We start from the raw sequence: 22,267 nt of genomic DNA on the forward strand, positions 1-22,267 counted from the left end.
GCTGGGTTTGGAGGACCCCAATTCTAAGTACCCGAATATATGTGAAGGGACAGACCGCTATGCCATGTACAAAGTTGGCCCTGTGCTTTCTGTCAGCCATGGAATAGGCGTCCCATCCACTTCCATAATGCTACATGAGCTTATAAAGCTCCTTCATCATGCACGTTGCACAGGTGTTACAGTCATACGCATTGGAACCTCAGGTGGAATAGGTCTTGAGCCCGGCACTGTTGTGGTCTCCAAGCAGGCTGTGGATGCCGAATTCAAGCCCACGTTTGAGCAGATGATCCTGGGGAAGAAGGTGGCCCGTAGCACCAATCTGGACCATGGCCTGGCTGAAGAGCTTCTCCGGTGCGGTGAGGAGCTGAACCAGTTTGACACGGTCATTGGAAACACCATGTGTGCCATGGACTTCTACGAAGGCCAAGCCCGTTTGGATGGAGCGTTCTGTTTCTACACCGAGAAGGACAAACAAGAGTACTTGGCCAAAGCCTCCGAAGCCGGAGTCCGCAACATTGAGATGGAGTCTACGGTCTTTGCTGCCATGTGCGAACTGAGTGGTCTACGAGCGGCTGTGGTCTGTGTGACATTATTGGATCGTCTGAAGGGAGACCAGCTGAACAGCTCTCATGAGGTTCTCCACAACTACCAGCAACGTCCTCAGATCCTGGTCGGTCACCTCATCAAGAAGCAGCTGAGTGTGTCTGGCAAACCTTAATCTCAAGACAGATTGGGGACATGCATTGATTATCCAATGCTTTATGCAAGTTAAATGCAAGTTCAAAAAGAAAAGAAGGAAAAAAAAACTTTCTGTGTCTGTCTGTCTGTCAATATGACATGATGATACTGACGTCATAGACTGGCCTGGACCCCATATTTGGTTATGCCTCACACAGAAAATGTTGTGTGGTTAAAGCTTTACCTGCAGGCCACTTCTGCGACTTCAGCCTTTTTGTATAAGATATTTTGAGGGGATTTTCTGCATTTATTTGATAATACAGTGGAGAGACAGGAAACAGGGAGAGAGTCGGGGAGTGCCATACCATACTGTGCCTTGGAATCGAATCTCGCTGTCAGGCATCAGAGTCTATGTGGAACGCGCCTTAACCACTTAATCAGACTTCCAGTTTGCTGTGATATTAGTTTCATCTTCACATAAACAAACTGCTTCCCACCAATGCTGGTGAAGCTAAGACATTTCCTTAGAAATCAAAAGAATTGAATAGACACGGTTCCGCCCACAGCGTTGCTTTTGAACAACAACTGAAAGGATGTGTGGGAGAACAGCTTGTACCCTGGCTCCTGACGAGGTGAGTCGTGCCTCCGGGTACAGAGACCGAGGAGGACAGCGCCGACAGCCCAGATGGAGAGACGGAGATGCAGACAAATACCGGCCTTCTTACAACAAGAGTCCCCAGTCTATGAGCCCCGTCCTCTTGTCCCAGAAGCATTTTGATAAGAATGCGCCTGGAGATGAGTGCGTGCTGGCGGCCATGCGTTGGGGCCTCATACCGGCATGGTTCAGGGAGAAGGACCCGAGCAAGATGCAGTACAGCACTACTAACTGCCGCAGGGAGGGCTTGTTGGAGAAGAAGTCTTTCAAGGACCCCCTGCTTAAAGGACAGCGCTGTGTGATCCTGGCCGATGGGTTCTATGAATGGAGGAGACAGGATAAAGAGAAGCAGCCCTACTTTATCTACTTTCCACAAACTCAGGGTCATAGTGAGGCAACAACACCCTGCACTCCAGAGAAGGAAACCCCAGAGCTGAAGGAGGAGGACAAAGAGACAGATGAGTGGAACGGGTGGAGACTGCTGACGATGGCTGGACTGTTTGACTGCTGGACACCGCCAGAGGGTGGGGAACCTCTCTATACCTACAGCGTCATCACTGTGGATGCTTCTCCTAATCTACAGGGCATCCATGACAGGATGCCAGCTATCCTGGACGGAGAGGAAGAGGTGAGGAGATGGCTTGACTTTGGGGAGGTGAAGTCTATGGATGCCTTGAAGTTGCTCCACTCGAAGAGCGTTTTGACCCACCACCCTGTCTCGTCATTCGTCAACAACTCGCGCAATAACTCTCCAGAGTGTCTGCAGCCAGTGGATCTTCAAAAGAAAAAGGAACCCAAGCCCACAGCCAGCAGTAAGATGAAGAGCAGCTCCCAGCCAAGAGGAAAGAACCAGAGACATCCGACTATAAAGAAGAACAAGCAGCCTAAATCTCCAGGGCCTCTTGAACAGTGGCTCCAGGGTAAAAAACCCAGAACCAACTGAAGACACTGGGACTGAAAACTCAGCATTGATGAGACAATTAATATCAATATTCATGTATTCATTCCTTCTTTGTGTAAGAGCCCCAGGGCTCAAAATGTCATGTTGTTTATAAATCAGTTCAAGGAGCTTGGCAGTTTTGACGTTTAACTTTCTTAAGAATTTGTGTATTCTCTTATTTTGGAAAAGTTATACTAGTTATGTATTACATTTACTACATAAGTTACACTACCTCAACTTAATGTTCTAGTTATGTTTTACTACATACAGTACATGTGGTTACGTGTTACTGGACATTTTGGAATTCAATGTTCAAAGTTTCATCTGACACGGTTTGCCAAAGCTTTTGAATAATACTAATATGGTCTTATTCTCACCACTAGTCAGTTTGATTTACTAAAGATATTTTGCCTTTGTGATGATTTCTAACCAGAAGTGTCTGTGGATTTAGCCATATCCAATGCTTGCCAAGTGTGTAGGGCCATCCACACCAAGAATGATACTGTACCGATAATATAAGCATCCACACTGATGAACAATAACTTCCTGTAAACATGCCATGTAAATTAGGATGGATGTTGATTGGCTGTCAGTGTTTACATCGTTCATTAAAGGACCACAATGGAAATCAAAAGAATTATACACAGATAAACGACAAAAAAAACATTTCATGCAGCGCTCAGGGATTGCCAGTTGTACCTTGGTCAAGAGTGCTATCGCAGAAATACCTATAGTAGCGTGCATGTATTTTGGTGTGGGAGTAAACCCAGCGCAATCACAGGGAGAACACTCCACACTAATAAATAAAAGGCCACCCTTGCCGGGATTCGAATCCGGGTCCTTGCTGTGAGGCAACAGTACTAACCACCGTGCCGCTGTGTTGCCCAATGTGATGTGTTGTGAGGTTGTAGATCGGCTATTTTCTCTCTTCATTGTATGACCAAGTATGTAGGGCTTAAGCGGTTAATACAAAAAGCCCTGGATATATACAGAATTGTGATGAATGTGTAAACAAGTTGTGCAATTCCCACTGCTGCAGTCTGATTCAGAGAAAGTCTTACAGTACTTGTCATGTACTGCATTGTTGTAATACTCTGCATTAACAATAATGATAATATCGTTTATTGTCCCCAAGGGGAAAATTGTCTTCACAGGTCTGTTCGTTACAACAAAAACAACAAAACAAACATAACAACAAAAACAACATATCACAAAGACAAAGACATGAGGTCCCCACTGTACACAGAAAACCCTCCTATGGACGGGGCAGTTGGTTTAATGCCGCGATGGCTGAGGGGACAAAACTCCTGCTAAAAATAACCTTATGCCACTGATCTTAGCTGAGATCCTTTTTATTGGGAATTAGATGTACTAGACTCGGGAATGTCTGTGTGCCTTTATGCCCATATGCAGTTCAGTCTCACGTCTGCCCGCTGGTGACATACGCCGTATGCATAGATTCCGCACATTTATATATAGTAGGATGGTTGTTATTACACAACTATTATTATACTTCTTCTTATTTAACTCTATCTCTATTTTTATACAATGTGGGATTTATATTGTATGAACTTGAATAACTTAATTACTGTGGCACTCCACTTTAACAAGATTATTTAAACCAAAATGTGCATTCCTTCTGTGTGGGCCTGTTATAATTGAGGGGAAATATTGCTGTCAGTGAACTTCAAAATGCTAATAAACAAAATATTAAAGTGATATTTCACTTTCAAACATGTTTGGGGTCATTTTAACGTCTACTCAGGCTTTAGTGTGCACCCCAGACAGTTTTTAAGTTGCATGATTCAGTATTTAGATATTTGATATTAATTTTATCCCCTTGTAACTTCAAAACTCAATTTTAATCATGATAGATTCATTGTAAACACCCGTCCTTGGTTCTGGTGACTCATACTGCCCTCCTAATGCGTGAGGGGGCCGTGGCGTGTTTTTTCAATTACTTTAAAAAAAAAAATAGGCTGATTCAAAAGGAATTGTTATGCACAATGCACATCCATGTAGATCACTGGTGCAGGACAAAAACAATAACTAATAAAGAATAAGATAAGTCCTGCCTGTGCGGACTCCTTTGACGTCACAGGCTCGCCGTTCCCATGTGTATCTCGAGATCCCTAAAAGTGAAGAAAAGGCTGCACACTCAGCTATGACGCAGAATAATTTAATGATAACCAACGTTTCGACCTGGAATGGTCTTCTTCAGGGATCTCGAGTTCCCTAACATGCGATTCCACTTTGGGGATGATTGGATGTTGCATTCATGATACAGTATATGGCGTTTTTTGTAAAAATATAGAATCTGGCCACAATTTTGTGAATCCAATTACAGTTTGAAAACTCAAGAACAATTTCTTGATTGTACGACCTACTGTTCATGCCAAAACATTAAGTGGCCTGTTATTGCACCTAAATGCACCAGCATGAGGCTGATTAGAAAATTTGGAATAGAGATTCTTCCTTGGCAAAGTTTTACGCCGTTCTGTGCAGCGGTGTCTGAAATTAGCTTCTCACAGACACACGGATGGACAGGGGCGAAAACATAATCCCCGCCCCTGCCCTTCCGGCCTGGCTGAGATAACAATTTGGATCTTATTAACCAGGGTTTGGAACTGTTTCATCATAAATCCAACACAATGTTCTGCGTGCTGGTGCCCCACCTCAAGCACCTGGTGCCTCTCAGACAGTCTGAGTTTACCACTGTTCAAACAGATAAAGAACACATGTGTTCAACACAAGGTTACATTCCTTTAAAATGGTAAAGATGACAAAGTACGATATGTTTCAGTCTGACAGTGAGCTGCATTTTCATGGAGTATGACTATGTTTTAATGTGTTGTGTTTTTATACTGTATGTGTTTTAAATGCTGTTCTGCCTTTCTTGGCCAGGTCTCCATTGAAGAAGAGATCTAATTTGACTTTTTTCCTGGTTAAATAAACTGAATATTCTGACAGATTCCATAGCTTCCTGTGGACGTGTGGCTCAACTCATGTATAATTGTCTAAATTCAATGACTGATGGGCAGCAGTCAGTGAAATATTATCAACAAGGCATCAAAATCCAGACTTTTACTGAAACCATAAAATGACCAGCAGACCTTGGTATTTAAAAATGAAGCCAGCATGATGTTGTACACATTACTAAATACTGGTGGATGTTGTTTCAGAGGAGGGGTGGGCCGAGATGCTGTCATGCAGCCAAGCCCCTCTCATTCCTTGTGTCTGAAAACATCTGGTATCGATAGTCCCTTGGGAGATGGACTGTTTGCCCTTTTACATACTCTCAACCACAAGCATGCGTAGCATTCGGAACTTTTTATACATATCCGATATTATGGCAGCATGTTGGACATCTAACAAGAGACTTGTATATATTCCAAGACTAGTTCAGCAGAATTCAGACACAATTGATGTCCTCCCCCTTGTCATTGATGCTGAACGCATCTGCTGACAGACTCAGAAGTGCTGTGGCATGTGTGGTTGAGAGGTCTGCCGCTCTTTACAGTCAGAAAGTTATATATTGTATAGAGTGGGAGAAGAAAGGTACCGTAGATTGAAAGGGGCCATAGAGAATGTGATAGGGGCCAAAAAGGGGGAGTGGTTGTGGGAAATAGAGTCTTATTTTGGAGACAGAGGCATTCTGGAAATGGACATACTCTAGTAGTCACACAAGCTGCTTGTTGGAGGTAGGATTATCTGTTAACAATTTGATTTACTTTTTTTATTTAATTTTTGCCTTTCCTGATTGCCGTATTTTATGGTTTTATAACTTTTTATAGTGTGCTTTTGTTATGAAAATAACTTTCCGTGTATTTCTTTTGGTATATGTGAAACAGCTGTGTTCAGTGTAGATGCTGTGACAATAGTACAGTTGACGCTTACTCCGTGTGAGGTTAAGGATATTTATTGCTTTTAACAAAGATAATGAATTAAAGTTTTCTTCTGGCACTGCACTTGTGGCACAGCTGTGTGGAGCTACTGTATATTGAAGTCCGTAGAATTTTTACATAGTCTGTAAGAGCCTGTCTTAAATTATCGTTAAACATCAAATGAAACATTGTGACATAAATCTGTTGCAGTAAAATAGCTCATGAAAGGTACCAAAATTGAGGGAGGAATCCTTTCCCGAACAGTTTGTTTACCAGAAGAGAATGTCCTGTTGTACATTGCCACGGCAACATGACGAACAAGGGGTGACGTAGGGTCACATCTGGGTGAAGTCATGCGTTTTTCAACCATTGCATCAGACTGTGGTTGGACACTGGCAATATGACTTTAGTAGATCCACCCAATATCTCTCTTAATATCCTCTCTGTTGGAGGAGTTTACTGGGGTGCTGTTGGGTGGATGTGAGTGTTGAGGTGGTTTTGTCCATTATTTAGAGAACTGATTTCAATCCCAAGCTCCCTCATTATATTTTGCAATTAAATTCCACAGTTCTGGGCTCTGAATCTTCCAATTTGTAAAGAGATGTATGCAAACTCAGTGCAGGCATTTCAGGGACTTTTCCCCCTCTATTTCATCATTATTTCTGGCCGTTATGTGAATTTCCACATGTAATGTCTTCCATGCACTCATCAGAGGACTGTTCTATTTGTATTATCATCTGCAGGCAGGAGACAGAAACTATCACCCAAGTTGTGCAAGATGCAGCCGTTGCAACAACGCATTCAGAGAAGGAGAGGAAATGTTCTTACAAGGTGGGTGTGAAGAATGTGAGGTCTTATTTGACACTAAAAGAACAAGATTATCTCTCTGGAACTGGGTTGTGTCTTTGCCTTGGCTGACTTGACTGCTTCTTGGATGAAGTCTGTTACAGAGGTGAAGTTTCAAAAAGACTGCTTTTGAAGATGTAAGCGTACCGTCTTCATTGCATTTTGACTAAATACTTCTCCATCTCAACACTCTGTGATATAAACTCTGACCTCTGAGTGATGTCACCCTGATGGGGGCTTGGTGGATTAAACATTTGTGGATTAATTATTTGGAAGGAGGAATGAGTGTGAGGCTGTTTTCACTGTTTGACTGGTATGTTATCCCACAGCCAGCACCTTTATCTCAGAGAGTGGGGTCCTTTGTACAAAGAAGTTGAATAATACAAAACACTCCCAAGTATTTATGTTTTCAGGGTATATATTTATGTTTTCTAATTCTCCCTCTGTCTACAGGATCCACAGTATGGCATCCAGATTGTAGAAGCAACAGCAGAACTGAAGAGCGACACAGGGTGAGCTAGCTTCAGTCAACCTTGTTGACATAAAGTATGAACACATTGACTGTATTTGTACTTGCATATTAAACCATATTTAGTTTTTGTGTGTTAAATGCAATAATATATATATTGGTATTAACTTTCTCGCACGGGAGGACAATCATTTCTAATATTAGTAATATAAATATCTGTAATAATGATAATGCCTCATGGTATGATTCAACTGACCAACTTATCAAAGACGATGCATCTTTATTGAAAGGTTCCTAAGACATTTATTATACCGATCGGAACTGTTGTCCATATCTCTTCTAAGTACATTAAACATTAACAGTGAAAATGTCATGTTTGTACACGTCTCTCCTCTTCTAGATGCCCCAGTCCAACAGACCCAAAACACCCTGCCTTGATTTCTTTTTCCCCCCACCCGAACTACAGGTCTGAGAAGGCCTGAGGTTTGCACTAATAGTGCTTCCAGAGTGAACAGGCTGTACTGTCATTGCTTGAGCTTTACTCCACTTGCTTGAAAGCAATTATGAGAACACTTTGAGTTCTCTTGTAATCAAACCAGTCAATATCTCCAGCTCTCTCTCATTGGTTGCTGTGCTGATACACAAACCACCCTTCTAACAATCACTGCACATGACGCAGTAAAGGAAAACATAGCCAGGTGGCATGGTTAACCCATTAAGACCAGGAATACATACATATGTCATTTTAGATTTTTTAGCTATAAACATTATTTTATACTTTGGGCAATTCAAAAATAGCTCATAGCGCGGCACTCGGCCGCGCTTGTAGATCTGCTATTTTTTTTAAATCGTGAAAATGTGTGCAAATCATTGAATATATATATTTTTTCAAAGGGAACATTTTGAACTCAAATCTTTGCTTCTGGGGGGTCCCTGGAACATATTTTGAGATGGGGGTCCGTGGCCAAATACATGTTATTTGGGGGTCTTGACATGAAAAAAGTTTGAGAACCACTGATAATAGCAACATAAGTTTTTTTCTAAAACTGTTAGGATTTAGAAGAGATTTGTAGAATCCCCAGGAGCAAAGATTTGAGTAAATAGGTTCGCTTTAAAATATATATTTTCAAAGATTTGTACACATTTTCACGATTAAAAAGCTTGTATATCTGCTGTTTTTGAATAGCCAAAAATATCTAAAAATGTCACTGATGCGTTCCCGGTCTTAATGGGTTAAGTGCTATGTTTGGTGTTGTTCCTTTCCTACACAGTAATGTACGGCATAATTTACTGTGTAAACACCTGTCTAGCTCACCATCACGCCATCATTGGTCACGCTGTGGTTTTGTTGAAACCACATCGTGTTTGTTTCTTGTCTGTGTTTCTTGTTTTTGATTGACACTGTTGTTCAATTATATTGAGAGAATGACTATTTCTGAGTTGTATCATCAGTCAGTTTGTTTTCAATTAGTGGTACATGGAGTTTTATTCACGTCTGGCAAACTGTGAAAGAAAGGCCCCTCAGCATAGCTCAGCAATCATTATTGGAAATGTCAGTAGACTGTCTTTTGACAGCAAGCGACATTTCAAGTAACGGAATGTGCTGCATGACAGGCTGTGTGTGATTGTGTCCTTTCATTGGCTGTCCCTAGCATGATAGTCTTGCATTGCCAAGTCTTCCTCCTTACTTTGTTTTAGGACTTACAGGAAGAAGATCTAGGCTAGTTGAAACTGTTGTCACGTGGTAATGATGCAGATGGAAAAAGAGAGAACGGGGAATTTTAATTTCTTGAATCAGTAACAATGCAGTACAGTATTCAAACCTACGGGGAGTTGATTAATTGGTTTTAGTTTGCCTGTGTAGCTGTGTAGGATACAGAATGAGACTGATAGAGAGGAGGGAGGATCATGTTCTGCGTGCATACTCCATCAGATCCAGACTAGTGCAGATGCAGAAATCACTTGTCCTAACCTCTGAATTCCCAACCCGAATTTAACTGAAGGTGTATCTTTCTCACCAACAGGAACTGTTGAAAAACAGGGTTTGCTCTCCTTTTCAGCTGTCTAGCAGCCACTTGGGTTAGAGCTTTACAATAATGATGCCCTCATTTGGTTTTATTGACTAATGTTCAGAAACTAGAACCAGGAGACCTGGTACTGCCAGACCCCTAGTGGTTGAAATCTGAATGGCCGGGCTTCGCATGACGTGTGTCCCTTCTATGACGAAAGGGGGACAGACTTTTTTGGCTGGGGCCGGGGAAAAAAGTGACATACCATGTATGGAGAAAACAGATACAAAGCCTCATGTAAGCCTGACCCCTTGGGTCTGGCAAATACACGGCAACGTAATGAAAGAAATAAACATGCAACATGTGCTGTCACAGGATACAGTAGATGCAAGAAACACAACTTCATGACTGGACTTCTACAGTTACTTACTTTAACATGAGTAATTTTCTTGCAGGCTACCAGAAGTCCACCAGAGAACATCTACTCCAGACCAGGCTCAAGCCTTTCAGGGGTTTCTGGTCACTTATATGTAAGTTCTTCCTAATGTCTTCCACGTCAGTACAATTCACCATGGGGCTTGATTGGATTTTCATTTCATTTATTTAATTGCACTGGGGAGCGCCATTATTATGGTGGACCATTTGTGCCACAATTAAATAAATGAATACAAAACACAATTAACCACTTTAACCGTGGCGTCCCAGTTTTGGGCATGTCATTCTAGCTGATAATGAAAATGAAAAAAATGTATTTTGTCTTTAAATGGTTAAGTGGTAAATGGTTTGTTGGTTAAGTGGTTAAATAACACATAATTAATTTATCTATTCATTCCACCATTCATTTAATTGTAGTCTTTCTTTCTTTCTTTCTTTCTTGCTTCCTTGCTTCCTTCCTTCCTTCCTTCCTTCCTTCCTTCCTTCCTTCCTTCCTTCCTTCCTTCCTTCCTTCCATTTGTGGCACACATGGTTCTCCATATCAGAGAGGCAGCATTCAGGAGATTGCTGTTTGACATTGAGCTAGGTGTAAAACATAATATATGGCGAAGAACGTTTAACTGGCTCTTCAAATGCTATTAAAGTCATCATGACGTGATTAACATCAATATTACCTTGACCGAATGAGGAATTATAGTTTTGTCTTACCTATGTAAAAGTATTTTTTTAATATATCAATTGTAGTGTCTGCTCAGAAAGTGTATCTCTTGCATAGTAAGTAAGTAAGTCATAAAGCAAATTGGTAGCTTATTGTCGGTATCAGCCGAGAACGAGGGTGTCTATCACCTTTTCAATGCGCCTGGGAGATGGATTGCCGAGGTGGAGCACAACACCTACCATCAGCTCCCAGTGCTTACCACAGTGGTGAGTCCCGCACAACTTAGGTTACCCAAGTCGCGCTACTCTTACGCTGAGTTGGCGGTGCCAGGGATCAAACCCAGAATCTACTGAGCTACCCAGACATAGATAACACCCAGGTGTTTTATTCCTTATTATGCACTGATGTAAACTGAATCACATATTGAATGGCAAAGCAGTTCAGTTTCCTGCATCAATTTTAATATAATGATAATTCACGTTAAAATACACTTTACAGACAGATGTGATCCGATAAAGCCATGCACTTTCATTCAGTCGTTCATTCGATGCGATGCGAGAGTGCGGTCTAGCCAACACCAACTCGGGACTCCCTGAATCCCTGTCCTCCACACTCTCCTATTATATCTAACATCAGGGTCTTGAGCTCTACAGTGTTGTTAGCCAAGCTGTCACGCCGCAGTGCTTCTACGTCATTCATTCAGTCTACGTCATTCAGTCTATGGTGAAAATGTGTCTGGGCTTCACAATAACATGATTAATGTGATCACATTTTTTTGTTTCATGCCAAAATCCAACAAATGTGGCAGTGGGGGCCTAATGTTCATATATAATATAATATGAGTGACCCTTGACTCCTGACCCTGCATTAACCTTTGCCCGTCCTTGTGTTTGTATTTCCATTTCTTGTGTCTTTCCCTCTCTCCCCTGCACAGGCAAAAGTAGACAAAGAAGTAATTGATTACAAGGACTTAGCAGCCATTCCCAAAGTCAAGGCTATATATGATATAGAGCGTCCTGATTTGATGTCCTATGAGTCTAAGAAAAAGGACTTGTTTGCATTGGACAACAAGGAAAACGGACTGGGGGGGCACAGCCCTGTAGAGGTAACATCCAAGTCAAAACAACTGATTTTGATTCTTATATATTTATGTCACATTGTTTTTGCATAAGAAAATTCTGTCTTTTTGCTTCAGTCACAAAGGACATCAACACTTACTCCATCAACAGAGGTAAGTTTTATTATTATTAATAATAATATATATTATTTCTTAATATATTTTCTTTTGGCATTGAATGAATTAGGTAAAAGCTTCTAGTTTACCTCTGTAAAATAGGACAATTGATTCAATATTGTGTATACTACTTATGCCATGATACCGGCCCCCAAATAATATGGAACTGATTTATGCTATGATTTGCATAAAAGTTTTATCTTGTGCTGAGTGTATGTGTTTATATTCTTTTCAGGAGAGTTATGATCTGAAGAGGATCATCATGTCAAGATCCAAAACCCAGGGATCGTTTGGATCTTCCACAATGTATAATCGCCATAGTTACACTCCCACAGTATCAAGCTCACCACAACACTTCCACCGGCCAGGTGAGAATACCTCCCCAGAGAAACTGATGTGTCATGTTTCACAGTAACGTATGAAAAAGGTAGTGCACGCACATCCGTGGCCCAGGTGCCAGACAAACAAAGTATCATAAAAAAAAGAATAGAGTCTGCACACTGGTGAAGTTGCAAAAAGCTCTGCTTGGTATTTTATTGCTCGTCAACGTTTCGGCCTGTTCAGACCTTCATCAGGACATATATGTCCTGATGATGAGTTGCCACGTCTGCTTTTTATAAGCGACTTTGGGCTTGTTTTTCTGTAAAGTCACTTGTAAATATTGGTAGTTGCGGGTTGCGTTTTTTTCTTTTTAGGCTTGTTTCTAAAGTATTGTTGCTTATTTGCGCTTGCATAGTTTTTTTCAAGATTCTTTTGAAAATAGCAATCTACAAGCTCACAACGTGTCGCATCGCATGAGTTTTTCGATCTGCTGTTTTCAAATAGCCGAAGCATATAAGTTTAAAGTGCTCATGTGGCCTAGTCATCTTTTGGGGTTTTCTCTTCCTTGTTTTCTGCTTGTTTCTCTCACAAAATCTGGCAACACTGGTGCTTACATTGTCAGTTCTAATCAGTAGAACCAATCAAGAAGAAACAAGTGGTTCTAGGCCCTTTTACAGTCTATGGTCTAGGCACAACAACAACCCCTGCCCCCTTAAAGAGAACAAACACAAGCTCCAACTTTTCTGGACATTGATCCACTTTGGTAAAAAAAAAAAAAAAGGTGACCATGAGTGTGAGCTTTCAAGGCTGCTCCACATCAGAAATCATGTGCCAGACGACCATTTGTGACTTCTTGTTTTTTTAATATAATAGAAAACATGCTTCCACACTCCACAGTGGTGTAAAATATATAATTCTGACAGATGACCTTGACCCCCAAGACTTTGAACACTACAGATATTCAATGGTAGGATTATAGCTCCGAAATAGAAAGAACATTTGTTCCTTGTAAATTGGACAATTTGTGACACGGTTATGGCTGGAAAACATAAAATCGTGACCTTTGACCATGACCATGACCCAGTTACCCCCAAAATGTCATGAGGTAATCTAGGGACAATTGCTCAACTTCCTGCAGCCGTTTCCCCACAAAGTTGCAAACAGACAGACAAAACCGAATGAAAACAATCCTGGTTGGGGCGGGGTATCAAAGAGTGTGACTGCTTCTGGCTTCTATGAGTCTATTCAACATTTCCCCAAGAGCTTGCTGTCCCTTTCACGATGACACCGAATCGCTGATGCTTCTCAACTGCTCCTGACTAAACTTCCCACCTTCCTTTTCCTTGCCTTCATTAATCTTGCTCCACTCTTTTGGAACTGGTCGGCAGGTATGATGCTCTCTCCCTCTTCTTTGCTTCCTGGCTGTAATGACACCTGCCTCACTTCCCCCTGTAATCACCACTTCCTCTCTCACATCGACGGTAAGCCCCCACCTCCCCCCGTGCACATGTCTGTCCTCCCCTCTTCGCCTCCTCTGCTGACTCATACCAGAGTTGTTCCCTAAATGCATACATGCACAGTGATTTACAATGAGCAGCAGAAGTAGAAAAAGCTTACGGGTAGATTATATAGATCATCCTTATCATCCAGTCACTCAGAGCCAGGGTAGCAAATATTTTGGTGTCCTTAGAATGTCAGTGTGATATATGTACAGTACAGCTACAGTAGGTAAATAAATCATATTTGATTGGGAATACATGGGAATACATTATATTCAGTAGTAGTGAGGGAGTATGTTCTTGTTTTGAGGCATTGGGCCATCTAGTGGTCAACATTTAGAATACACATCTGTGCTCTCATCCTTAACATTTACTGTATACTTTCTCAAGACGTTCCTTCACATCTTTCCTACATCTTCCTTCTTCTTATCTTTTTTTATGAACTAATATTTGCTTCATGTTTCATGTGATTCGACCTCCCCCCAAAGCCAAGGTTTCAATGCTTTCAGTGAGAACTGATTTATTATGATAATTACATTTTATTTTGGTTTGATTGGACTGCCCTCTACTCCCATTTTGGGATTACCCGGTGACTTTCACATGTCTTGCAACAATATATCTCTCCTGACTTCATACATTTTAGTTTAACCTGTAGTGTTTTCCATTCTATGTTTTAGTCCCCCCCCCTCTCTCTCTCTTCCTGTCCCTTTCTTGTCATGTTCCTCCCTATCTCAACGGTACAATTAAATTTTGGCCCCATTTTGGCTTTTAAAGTAGTCCTACTCCCTTGATGTATGGTATCAATCTGATAATGTCACTACTGTTCGCAAGACATTATCTTAATCTTTGTTGTTTTTTGGTTGCAAATCAAAACATGTTCTCCCACGCTGTTCTTGGTATCATTGTTTTCCATGGCGCAGGCTATCTATTATGATAACATCACAGTACATGCACTCACTGTTGACTTTACTTTTCTGTTTTTATCTGCAGACCAAGGCATGCACATGTATAGGAAACCTCCAATATACAAACAATATGGTATGTCCTCTTTTTTTCAAGCAGACATTTCTGAATATTGAAGAATGGTTGAGAAAAGACTTCCAACATCATAAAAAGCCAACTCTTTCCCATCAGTGCAAGCACAAAATGACAAAATAAAGTTTACTATTTCATTGGTATTGTGATTTTTTTTTTAAATAAAATGTATTTCTGAAGACGTTTCTGATGGGGTGACGGCCCTTTGACCTATATCCGCTCACGGCTGCCCAGTCACCGTTAAATCACTTATTTTAATCCCTAATCCAGACTCAGCCACCATGCCAGGCCAAAGCAGGTCTGCTGATGACATCATCAAGTCGGCTAAGTTCCCTGCCGCTTACGCTCCGAGCCCAGACGCCACACCAAAGATTGAGACCGACTCCTGGCCCTGCCCTCCCTCCTTTCATGCCTTAGGTAAAACCCTTCCACTGGCTTCTCGACTGCGTTATTCCTTTCTACAACTTAATTCAGGAAAGACCCATCCTTAAACCTGCCCTACCTGCCGCTGATTGGCTTTCAGGCAGAAACGGTTCGAATCCCACCGTGGGTGTTCCAAGCCCACAGGACTGGAGGTCACCAAACTCTGTGGGGTTAAATCTGGAATGTGTCTAGTAGATTCTGAAATATCTTCACTATCACTCAAATAGTTCCATCTTCCGGGAGCATGAAAACAACGGAAACCAACCCACTTTTCTATTAGCTATAGTTAGTCTTTTTTCTGACCAAACTGAGATTAAGGAATTCATATTGTTTGGTGAATATTGTATTCACCAATAACAACTTTATATTACACTGACCCGTGTGACTGAATGTATTGATACTGAAACTATTACCTGAGAAGAGCTCAAAGGATCTATTTGGAATTAAATTGTACTTTGTAACTCCTATAATATGGAATATAACGCATTAATTATCAGAGAATGGCTTCTGTTTGTTACAGTAGGATCAAAGGGACGAAGTCAGTCACCACCAGAGGAAGATGAACACCAGAAACGCAGACAAATGCAAGAAGAACATCTCAAGAAGGCAAGTCAGTCATAATCACTATGACAAATCCAATATTAATTAAGACTCACTGAACGTAACGAGCAAAATGGTTTACACACCTGCTGATACTCAATAAATAACCAGCACTGCGGTATGTTATTCCTCAAACAAAGTGGTTGATTTAATATTGCACATTCTTATATGCTATGTTTTTGTGTTTTACAGATACAGTCTGGTCTGGGAAAACTCATTCTGAAGGAGGAGATGGAGGAAGCGATGAACAGAGAACATTACACATGTAGGCCTGCTTCATACTCTATCTCCGAAAATGGTAATAATATTATAGAATCGAATAGATTGCAACTAAGCTATAGTTATTATGCTTTTGTTTGATAGTGATTAAAGTGGCTCGTGGTAACAGAACCTATTGCTGAACTGATTAACTTATCCATAGATCAAAATACCTTCACATCCAAAACGTCTTCTTTGCCTGGGTACGGTCATCATGGTCTCCGTCGGGTAAGAGCGCTGTCATTATTACTATTGTTACTAATTTATCTCATTCAATGTATCAATTATCACTGCTTGAATTGAGTACACTGAGTTCCTGTCAATTGTCATAATTGAATTGAGACAGATGTCACAGAGTTCAGATCCAGAATTCTTTACAGAAGTTCCACTGGTTTTCAATGAGCTGGTGTAGTGGTTTTCCAGTAACTAACGTAAAGAAAATGAAGTCTGCACACTGCTAATATTTATGCTCCGACTGTTCATTGCAAGTTCAACATTTCGATAGATCTTCATCAGGAATAAATCAGGAAATGGGCGTACAGTACACTCATATATTCCATATATTATATGGAAACCATCTAAACTCAGATTGGCTGAAACAATAGGTCAGATGTTAACCACCTGATCAGATAACAGGTTAATATTTAAGTGCAAATAATTGGTTGTAATGTTTAGACAAAAGTGTGTAGGCCTACTCACTTCCTAGAAACAACCAATATAAATATATATCCCCAAGAAACACGTGAAGACAATATTAAAGAGGTCATTTCTCACCAGTATAAGAAATGTATTGATCTCTTGTCCTGCACCTGAATATTACAGTGGATTTGCATGCATTAATCTCTTATCACATCCCTAACTTTCTCTCTAACAGCCACAATCAACCAATTTGACCCAGTACAACAGTCATGGGGACTTGAGTGGCGGAGTAAAAGGTATGCAGGCTTGTCCCGTTACATTAGATACGATTCATGTATTTTTGTCATTTTTGTCATTTTAATGACACTACTATATACTACTATATTTACTTACTGTTTCGGTTTCTGTACCTCTCTTCTCTTTCAGATTTTAAGGTATGTGCAGGATGTTCTTAGAGCAATCCTGAATGCTGTCCTGCTGCCAATTCCTGTTGGCTTTACAGCATTTTAATGGATTGATTTAACAATCATTGTCTGTGCTAGCATGTTCGAAGATGAAGTATAGACTTTAATGGCCAACTCATATAAAGATTAACATACAATCCATAGAAACATAGAATCCACAGAACAAACATTAAAATATTGAGCCCTTCAAGCATAAGTTAAGATACACATATATAACATCATACATGTTTACATACATAATTAACTTAGATGGCACGCCACAGGAGGAGGCTGGAGAGGTGGAGGGAATTTTATTACAGACAACAGCTGCAGGAACAGAGCTGAGACCACTAATGAACATTGCTCTGCTTAAATATACCGCATAAATTAACCATTTAGATTGAGAGCGTATGTGTTAGCGTGTCAGCGAATGGGAATGAAGGGGGGGGGGGGGGGGGGGGGGGTTGGGGAGAGTGAGTGTGTAGCAGCTCGATTTCATTAGAGCCCTTTTTTAAACTGAGAGGAATTACACATCAGAAATGTATACTTAACACATTTATGCAGCATTTAGCATTATGAAATTCTTAATGGTCCCATGCAATGAACCATCTTTCTACTACCGAGTTGAGTTCTTTATAAATCCATAGCTAATTACATTCATCACACATAGCCACCAGATATCACTCTATAGGATACTGCCGTTTTTGTCTTGTCCTGTATGTGAGGCTGTAGATGCTGTATTCTTTGCTTGATGTAGCCATTAGGCTTTTAGCTGCTTACATTAACTTCAATTAATCCTACTTGGACATTAATCCAATGTGGATTTCCCATTACATGTGTTACGTGCTCCATTCTTGCTCCATTTTTGTAGCTCATCCATGATGACCAACGCGACCAATTAGCACGAATGGAAAGAGGAGTGTCTATGCCTAATATGTTGGAATCAAAAGCAAGTATTGTCTATGCTGTTCTTTACCCCACATTTTTTTGCATCACTTTCAAGACATTTCAGATTTCTGCAAGGTTGCATGTTGAATACAAATTGCACATACTTGCAGTACTACTTAAACATGCAAATTGATTTCAATTTTTGGGCTATCTTGCAAATCTTTTGAATAAATAATGATAATAAAATAATGCTTAAAAGAGTGTTTCAATTTGCCCTAAATTATATATATATATATATATTTTGCTTTTCTTCCAACTACTATCGTATCGGATCCTTCAATGCATGTCAATGGGATTTTAGTGTACTAAAAGGAACTCACATGACTAACCATAGTTTGTTGCTCACTAAGTGATGGTTTTGAAGTTCAGTTCCTGAGGCTTCAACAATTATTTAGCTATACACAATAACACAAGAGAAACAGTTTATCATTGCCATTTCCAAGGTTCCCTGGCTGAAAGAAGGCAGTATGTGCTCTTGTGCAGTGCTGGTAGGGGAATGTGCCTTTGCAGACCCCTTTAGTAGAAGTCTATTACAATCATATTATGAGGAGGATGTGTGTTGCAGCTCCTTGCTGACTCCGAAATGTGCCATCTGTGCTGTCTGCCTTGGTTTGGAACATGTCCAGCAAGCAGTAAACTGATCCCACCTCGTACAGCAAGTGCTTGCACTTGTGGAGGAGGCAGCTGCTTCACGACTTTGAGACTGTGGCCAAGCCAAAAAGGCCTTCATCCTTCATGGCATGACACCATGAGCCAGCATGTCTTTGGGTGAAATTGTGGTCATGTTGTAACCATTCTGTCTTTTTCAAACACAAACACTACGACCCCTGGGGAACAACCCAACAGTGTCTGTGAATGTGACATGAGTGAAAGGGAACTCCCCTGGAGGTGGACTGGTCATTGCATGTTACATTGTATAAAACCGAGGCTAATAATGATTGTATTGTAATTTATTCGAAGAATATTCACCCCCAATATCTTATACAAAACCTTAAACTTGACTGTGCACAGACCATGTATACTATGCATGCTTTCCAATTGCCCTGCTTATCTTATCTCATTTTGTCTGATGTGCAAACAAATCAAAACGTTACCTCATAACATTTTGAGAACATTCATGTCTTAGTGAGACATGTATATCTTGCAAATGCCTTGCATAAGATTCTCAACCAAGTCTTTCTTTCCCTTATCCAGGCCTATCCATTTGAAATGCTCACTGTCACCAACAGAGGGCGCGTTCAGCTTCCCAGGGATGTTGACAGAACAAGGCTTGAGGTAATACACTGTTATATAACATAGACAAGCATTCCCACTACTTGGCACATTTCACCATACTGTACCTTTTTTTAGATTAACCACATGAACCCTAGCATCGCTATTCTTTGGCAAACATTCTGCAAAAATAGCAGATCTACAAGCTCACGACAGGTTGCAACGCCACACGTGAGCTTGTAGATCGGCCATTTTCACTGAAGAGATTTGATGTAGAGGGAAAAAAAGGAGGGGACCAAGTATAGACCCTGGGTCAGGTGGGCCTGGGTTGGCAACTCAGCCTGGCAGAGACATGCACTCCAAAGAGCTCACTTTTCTAGTTATTTTTCCTTTTCTTTTTCAATTCATGTCATTTGGCAGGTGTTTATTCCTACTCACACCTAGTGCGGACAATGCTGTACTACTGTATAAAGGATAATAAGGATAATTCCTTTTAACAGGTCGTTCATGAAAGTCCTTGCGGTCTTGTTTCCAATGAGAACCTGTGAGCAATTGGGGTTAAGAGTCTTGCTCAGGGACAAATTTCATATCATCGGCACATATGCTGGGATAGCCTGGAATCGAACATGGGGCAACCAGGCATATTGTAACTGTAACATTACTATGCAATCATGAATGTCTCTCTTTCACCTTCCTTCTCTACTCTGCAGCGTCACCTGACCCCAGATGTGTTCTTTAACCTCTTTGGTATGAGGATTCACGACTTTGACCAGCTTCCACTTTGGAAGCGTAACGACATGAAGAGGAAGGCCAAGCTCTTCTAGATGCACGTTTTTATTTATTATTTATACTCCTTTAAAATATATGTCGAGTTGTTACCCTCTGTTTATTTTGTGTGCACCTGACACCAAGATTTCTTTTCTTTTGCCTTAACAATGGACACACAACCTTTTTTACTGGGGCACATACTGTAACTTCCAGTAGGTACCATAAGGTGATACAGCACAGTCAAATTCATTCATTTTCAAAAGATTTCAACAAATATCAAACATTATTAAAAAAAAACAATATTAAAGAATATGATTATAATATGCATTATGTAGTACGTGGGCCTATACTGTAGTTTATAAGCATGGAAGTTATTGAAAGTCATTTTAGCTATCTCAGGATAGAGATAGTAAAACTACTGTATGTACACAAAGGCTGTTCACACTGCATTTTCTATTTTACTTTATGTCCCATTGAAATAATGTAATACTTTTGTTAAAAAATAAAAGACAATAATAATCTGAGAATTTATGTCTGACTGCTTTCATTTCACATCTCTGTGAAGAATCAATAGCATCTATGTTTAGTGTGGCTTTTATTTATTTAGGAATTTTATACAGTTAAATGTGAAAGGCATCCAAGAGCAAAGTAGTTAAAAATGGCCTGCCCTAATCTCTGGCTGTCACGTGAGATTGCTTGGTCTTTGATTTTATCAGTGTTTTCAGTTCAAGCATTGTTTAATATGGTCCACCCAGTGGAATTGTATACACTTAACTCTCTCAGTGATGCAAAGTAACTGGATACAGGAACTAGATCCCCAAAGAACAAAGCAATTGGGGGCAAATTTAGGCGGTATACTGTAGCAAGTAACTGTACATGTTGTTCTATTTTAGGGGAGAAAAACAAGAAAACATACTTAGTTGATCATAACATTGCCTGAATAAAACGAAAGTAAGTTATCCATATCACATCTCAGAGAGGTCAAAATGTGGGTCATCGGACGGTTCTTTATTTAGATTAGGCCTACTGGCTGCATTTCCCCTGTATTTTCACAGTTAATACTACCTGGTATTTAGCTAATGTATTTGGAAAGTGGTACTCCACACCATGGGGCCATTTGTAATTCATGCAAAATATAAGAATGCACGGCACTGAATTTAAAAAAGAAGTAACCCATGGTACACTCCTCCAAATACCTTAATGTGGTTGATGATTTCTTTGTACAAAAGAAGTAGCACCTCTCTTCAAATTGTCAACTGCTTGTACACTTCCAGAGCCTATAAAGTAATAGAGGGTTTGACTTGGGGTCAAGCTCGCACAGGCAACAATGTACAAAAGGACACCCCAAAGTGTCTTGAATTAATTTTCAGAATGAATTCAAATGCCTTGAAGTAATGCATTTCTCTAAAAACATAACAGATGGCATACTACTAACCCGAGTTGCTCTAACAAAGGTAGAACTTCATCTACTGAGTACACTTCTACTAGTTAGAATTAGATGGTTCTTTTGAACCCAGATACTTCATCATTCTCACCAGCAGGTGGCACAAGCAACCTTAAAAGACAAGAGGAATTGTTTGTGTTCTATCTTTAACATGACCATCTGAGACTCTGACCATCTTCACTGTGGAGGTTCAGCATGAAAAGCATGCCAGGTTCACTGTCACCAAGTTCAAATGTCAAAAGTGTATTGATTTCAGTGTTGAAGTAGCCTCTTTTAGCACACTGTCCGGTCATGAGTCTCTCTAACAACACAAAGAGCATAGAATAAGCAATGATAATGTACACACAGATATGTTTTCAGTAGTATTACTTCTGTACACAGCACAGCCTGATATTTAAGTCATCTGTTATGGATGTCATCAAACGTTTACAGTTTGAACTTTGTTTCTATCAACAATATAACTGAACCGCATAATGCTATGTTTTTGTACATCCTCTTGTCAGTGTTGGTTTGACAGTGACTTGCCTTTTCAGCCATGTGTTTTACATGAGGCCAAAGCACCATTGATCTTTCATGCTCTAAAAGTCTAAATCCAGCAATATTTACAGAGCTCCATCATTGACCCGAACCAGTTCCTTGAGCCCAAGGTTTAAAGCAAACCCATGCAAGGAAAAAGGGACAGATCCCTGGGAACTACCAGACCAGAGAGACCTACCAGACAAGCTGTGTACAGTTTAGGGTTCATGTGAGGGCACTGGTAATGTTTGAGATAGGCTACACATAATATAACGTTGGAGACAATGATTAACTTTTATCCTTGGAAATGGTTTGGAGTCTCCCACGCGCTGTCATAGCAGTATAGCACTGTA

At 40.5% G+C, this 22,267-nt stretch overlaps 3 protein-coding genes across 4 annotated transcripts in view; all 3 read left to right on the plus strand.

Annotated features, from left to right (window-relative positions):
* The window catches only part of LOC308104351 (uridine phosphorylase 1-like), a gene marked incomplete at its 3' end in the record, with an annotated part of 876 nt that extends 158 nt beyond the window's left edge, over window positions 1–718 (plus strand). Inside the window, exon 1 of the mRNA XM_080454764.1 lies at window positions 1–718. This exon is cut by the window's left edge and continues 158 nt beyond it. Within this exon, the coding sequence (XP_080310890.1) occupies window positions 1–718 (718 nt within the window).
* The window catches only part of LOC308104792 (actin-binding LIM protein 1-like), a 31,327-nt gene extending 13,960 nt beyond the window's left edge, over window positions 1–17,367 (plus strand). Inside the window, exons 7-21 of one of the 2 annotated variants that reach the window (XM_080455317.1) lie at window positions 6,901–6,988; window positions 7,457–7,515; window positions 7,873–7,938; window positions 9,937–10,011; window positions 11,509–11,679; window positions 11,770–11,805; window positions 12,044–12,176; window positions 13,518–13,610; window positions 14,619–14,666; window positions 14,934–15,080; window positions 15,607–15,692; window positions 15,879–15,984; window positions 16,108–16,172; window positions 16,819–16,879; window positions 17,010–17,367. In XM_080455317.1, the coding sequence (XP_080311443.1) occupies window positions 6,901–6,988; window positions 7,457–7,515; window positions 7,873–7,938; window positions 9,937–10,011; window positions 11,509–11,679; window positions 11,770–11,805; window positions 12,044–12,176; window positions 13,518–13,610; window positions 14,619–14,666; window positions 14,934–15,080; window positions 15,607–15,692; window positions 15,879–15,984; window positions 16,108–16,172; window positions 16,819–16,879; window positions 17,010–17,038 (1,263 nt within the window). In that variant the 3' untranslated portion in view covers window positions 17,039–17,367. The remainder of the gene's footprint in view (window positions 1–6,900; window positions 6,989–7,456; window positions 7,516–7,872; window positions 7,939–9,936; window positions 10,012–11,508; window positions 11,680–11,769; window positions 11,806–12,043; window positions 12,177–13,517; window positions 13,611–14,618; window positions 14,667–14,933; window positions 15,081–15,606; window positions 15,693–15,878; window positions 15,985–16,107; window positions 16,173–16,818; window positions 16,880–17,009) is intronic. The other variant, XM_080455318.1, reaches the window with a different exon arrangement.
* LOC308104793 (abasic site processing protein HMCES-like) lies at window positions 1,269–2,551 on the plus strand. The gene is given in 3 exon segments (XM_080455319.1): window positions 1,269–2,160; window positions 2,163–2,217; window positions 2,219–2,551. Coding segments are annotated over 3 exon segments (1,002 nt in total). The 5' UTR covers window positions 1,269–1,271; the 3' UTR covers window positions 2,277–2,551.
* Window positions 17,368–22,267: the final 4,900 nt, after the last annotated feature.

Source organism: Gymnoscopelus braueri (assembly GCF_963280865.1).
Source record: "Gymnoscopelus braueri genome assembly, chromosome: 17".
NCBI classification, from domain to species: domain Eukaryota; kingdom Metazoa; phylum Chordata; class Actinopteri; order Myctophiformes; family Myctophidae; genus Gymnoscopelus; species Gymnoscopelus braueri.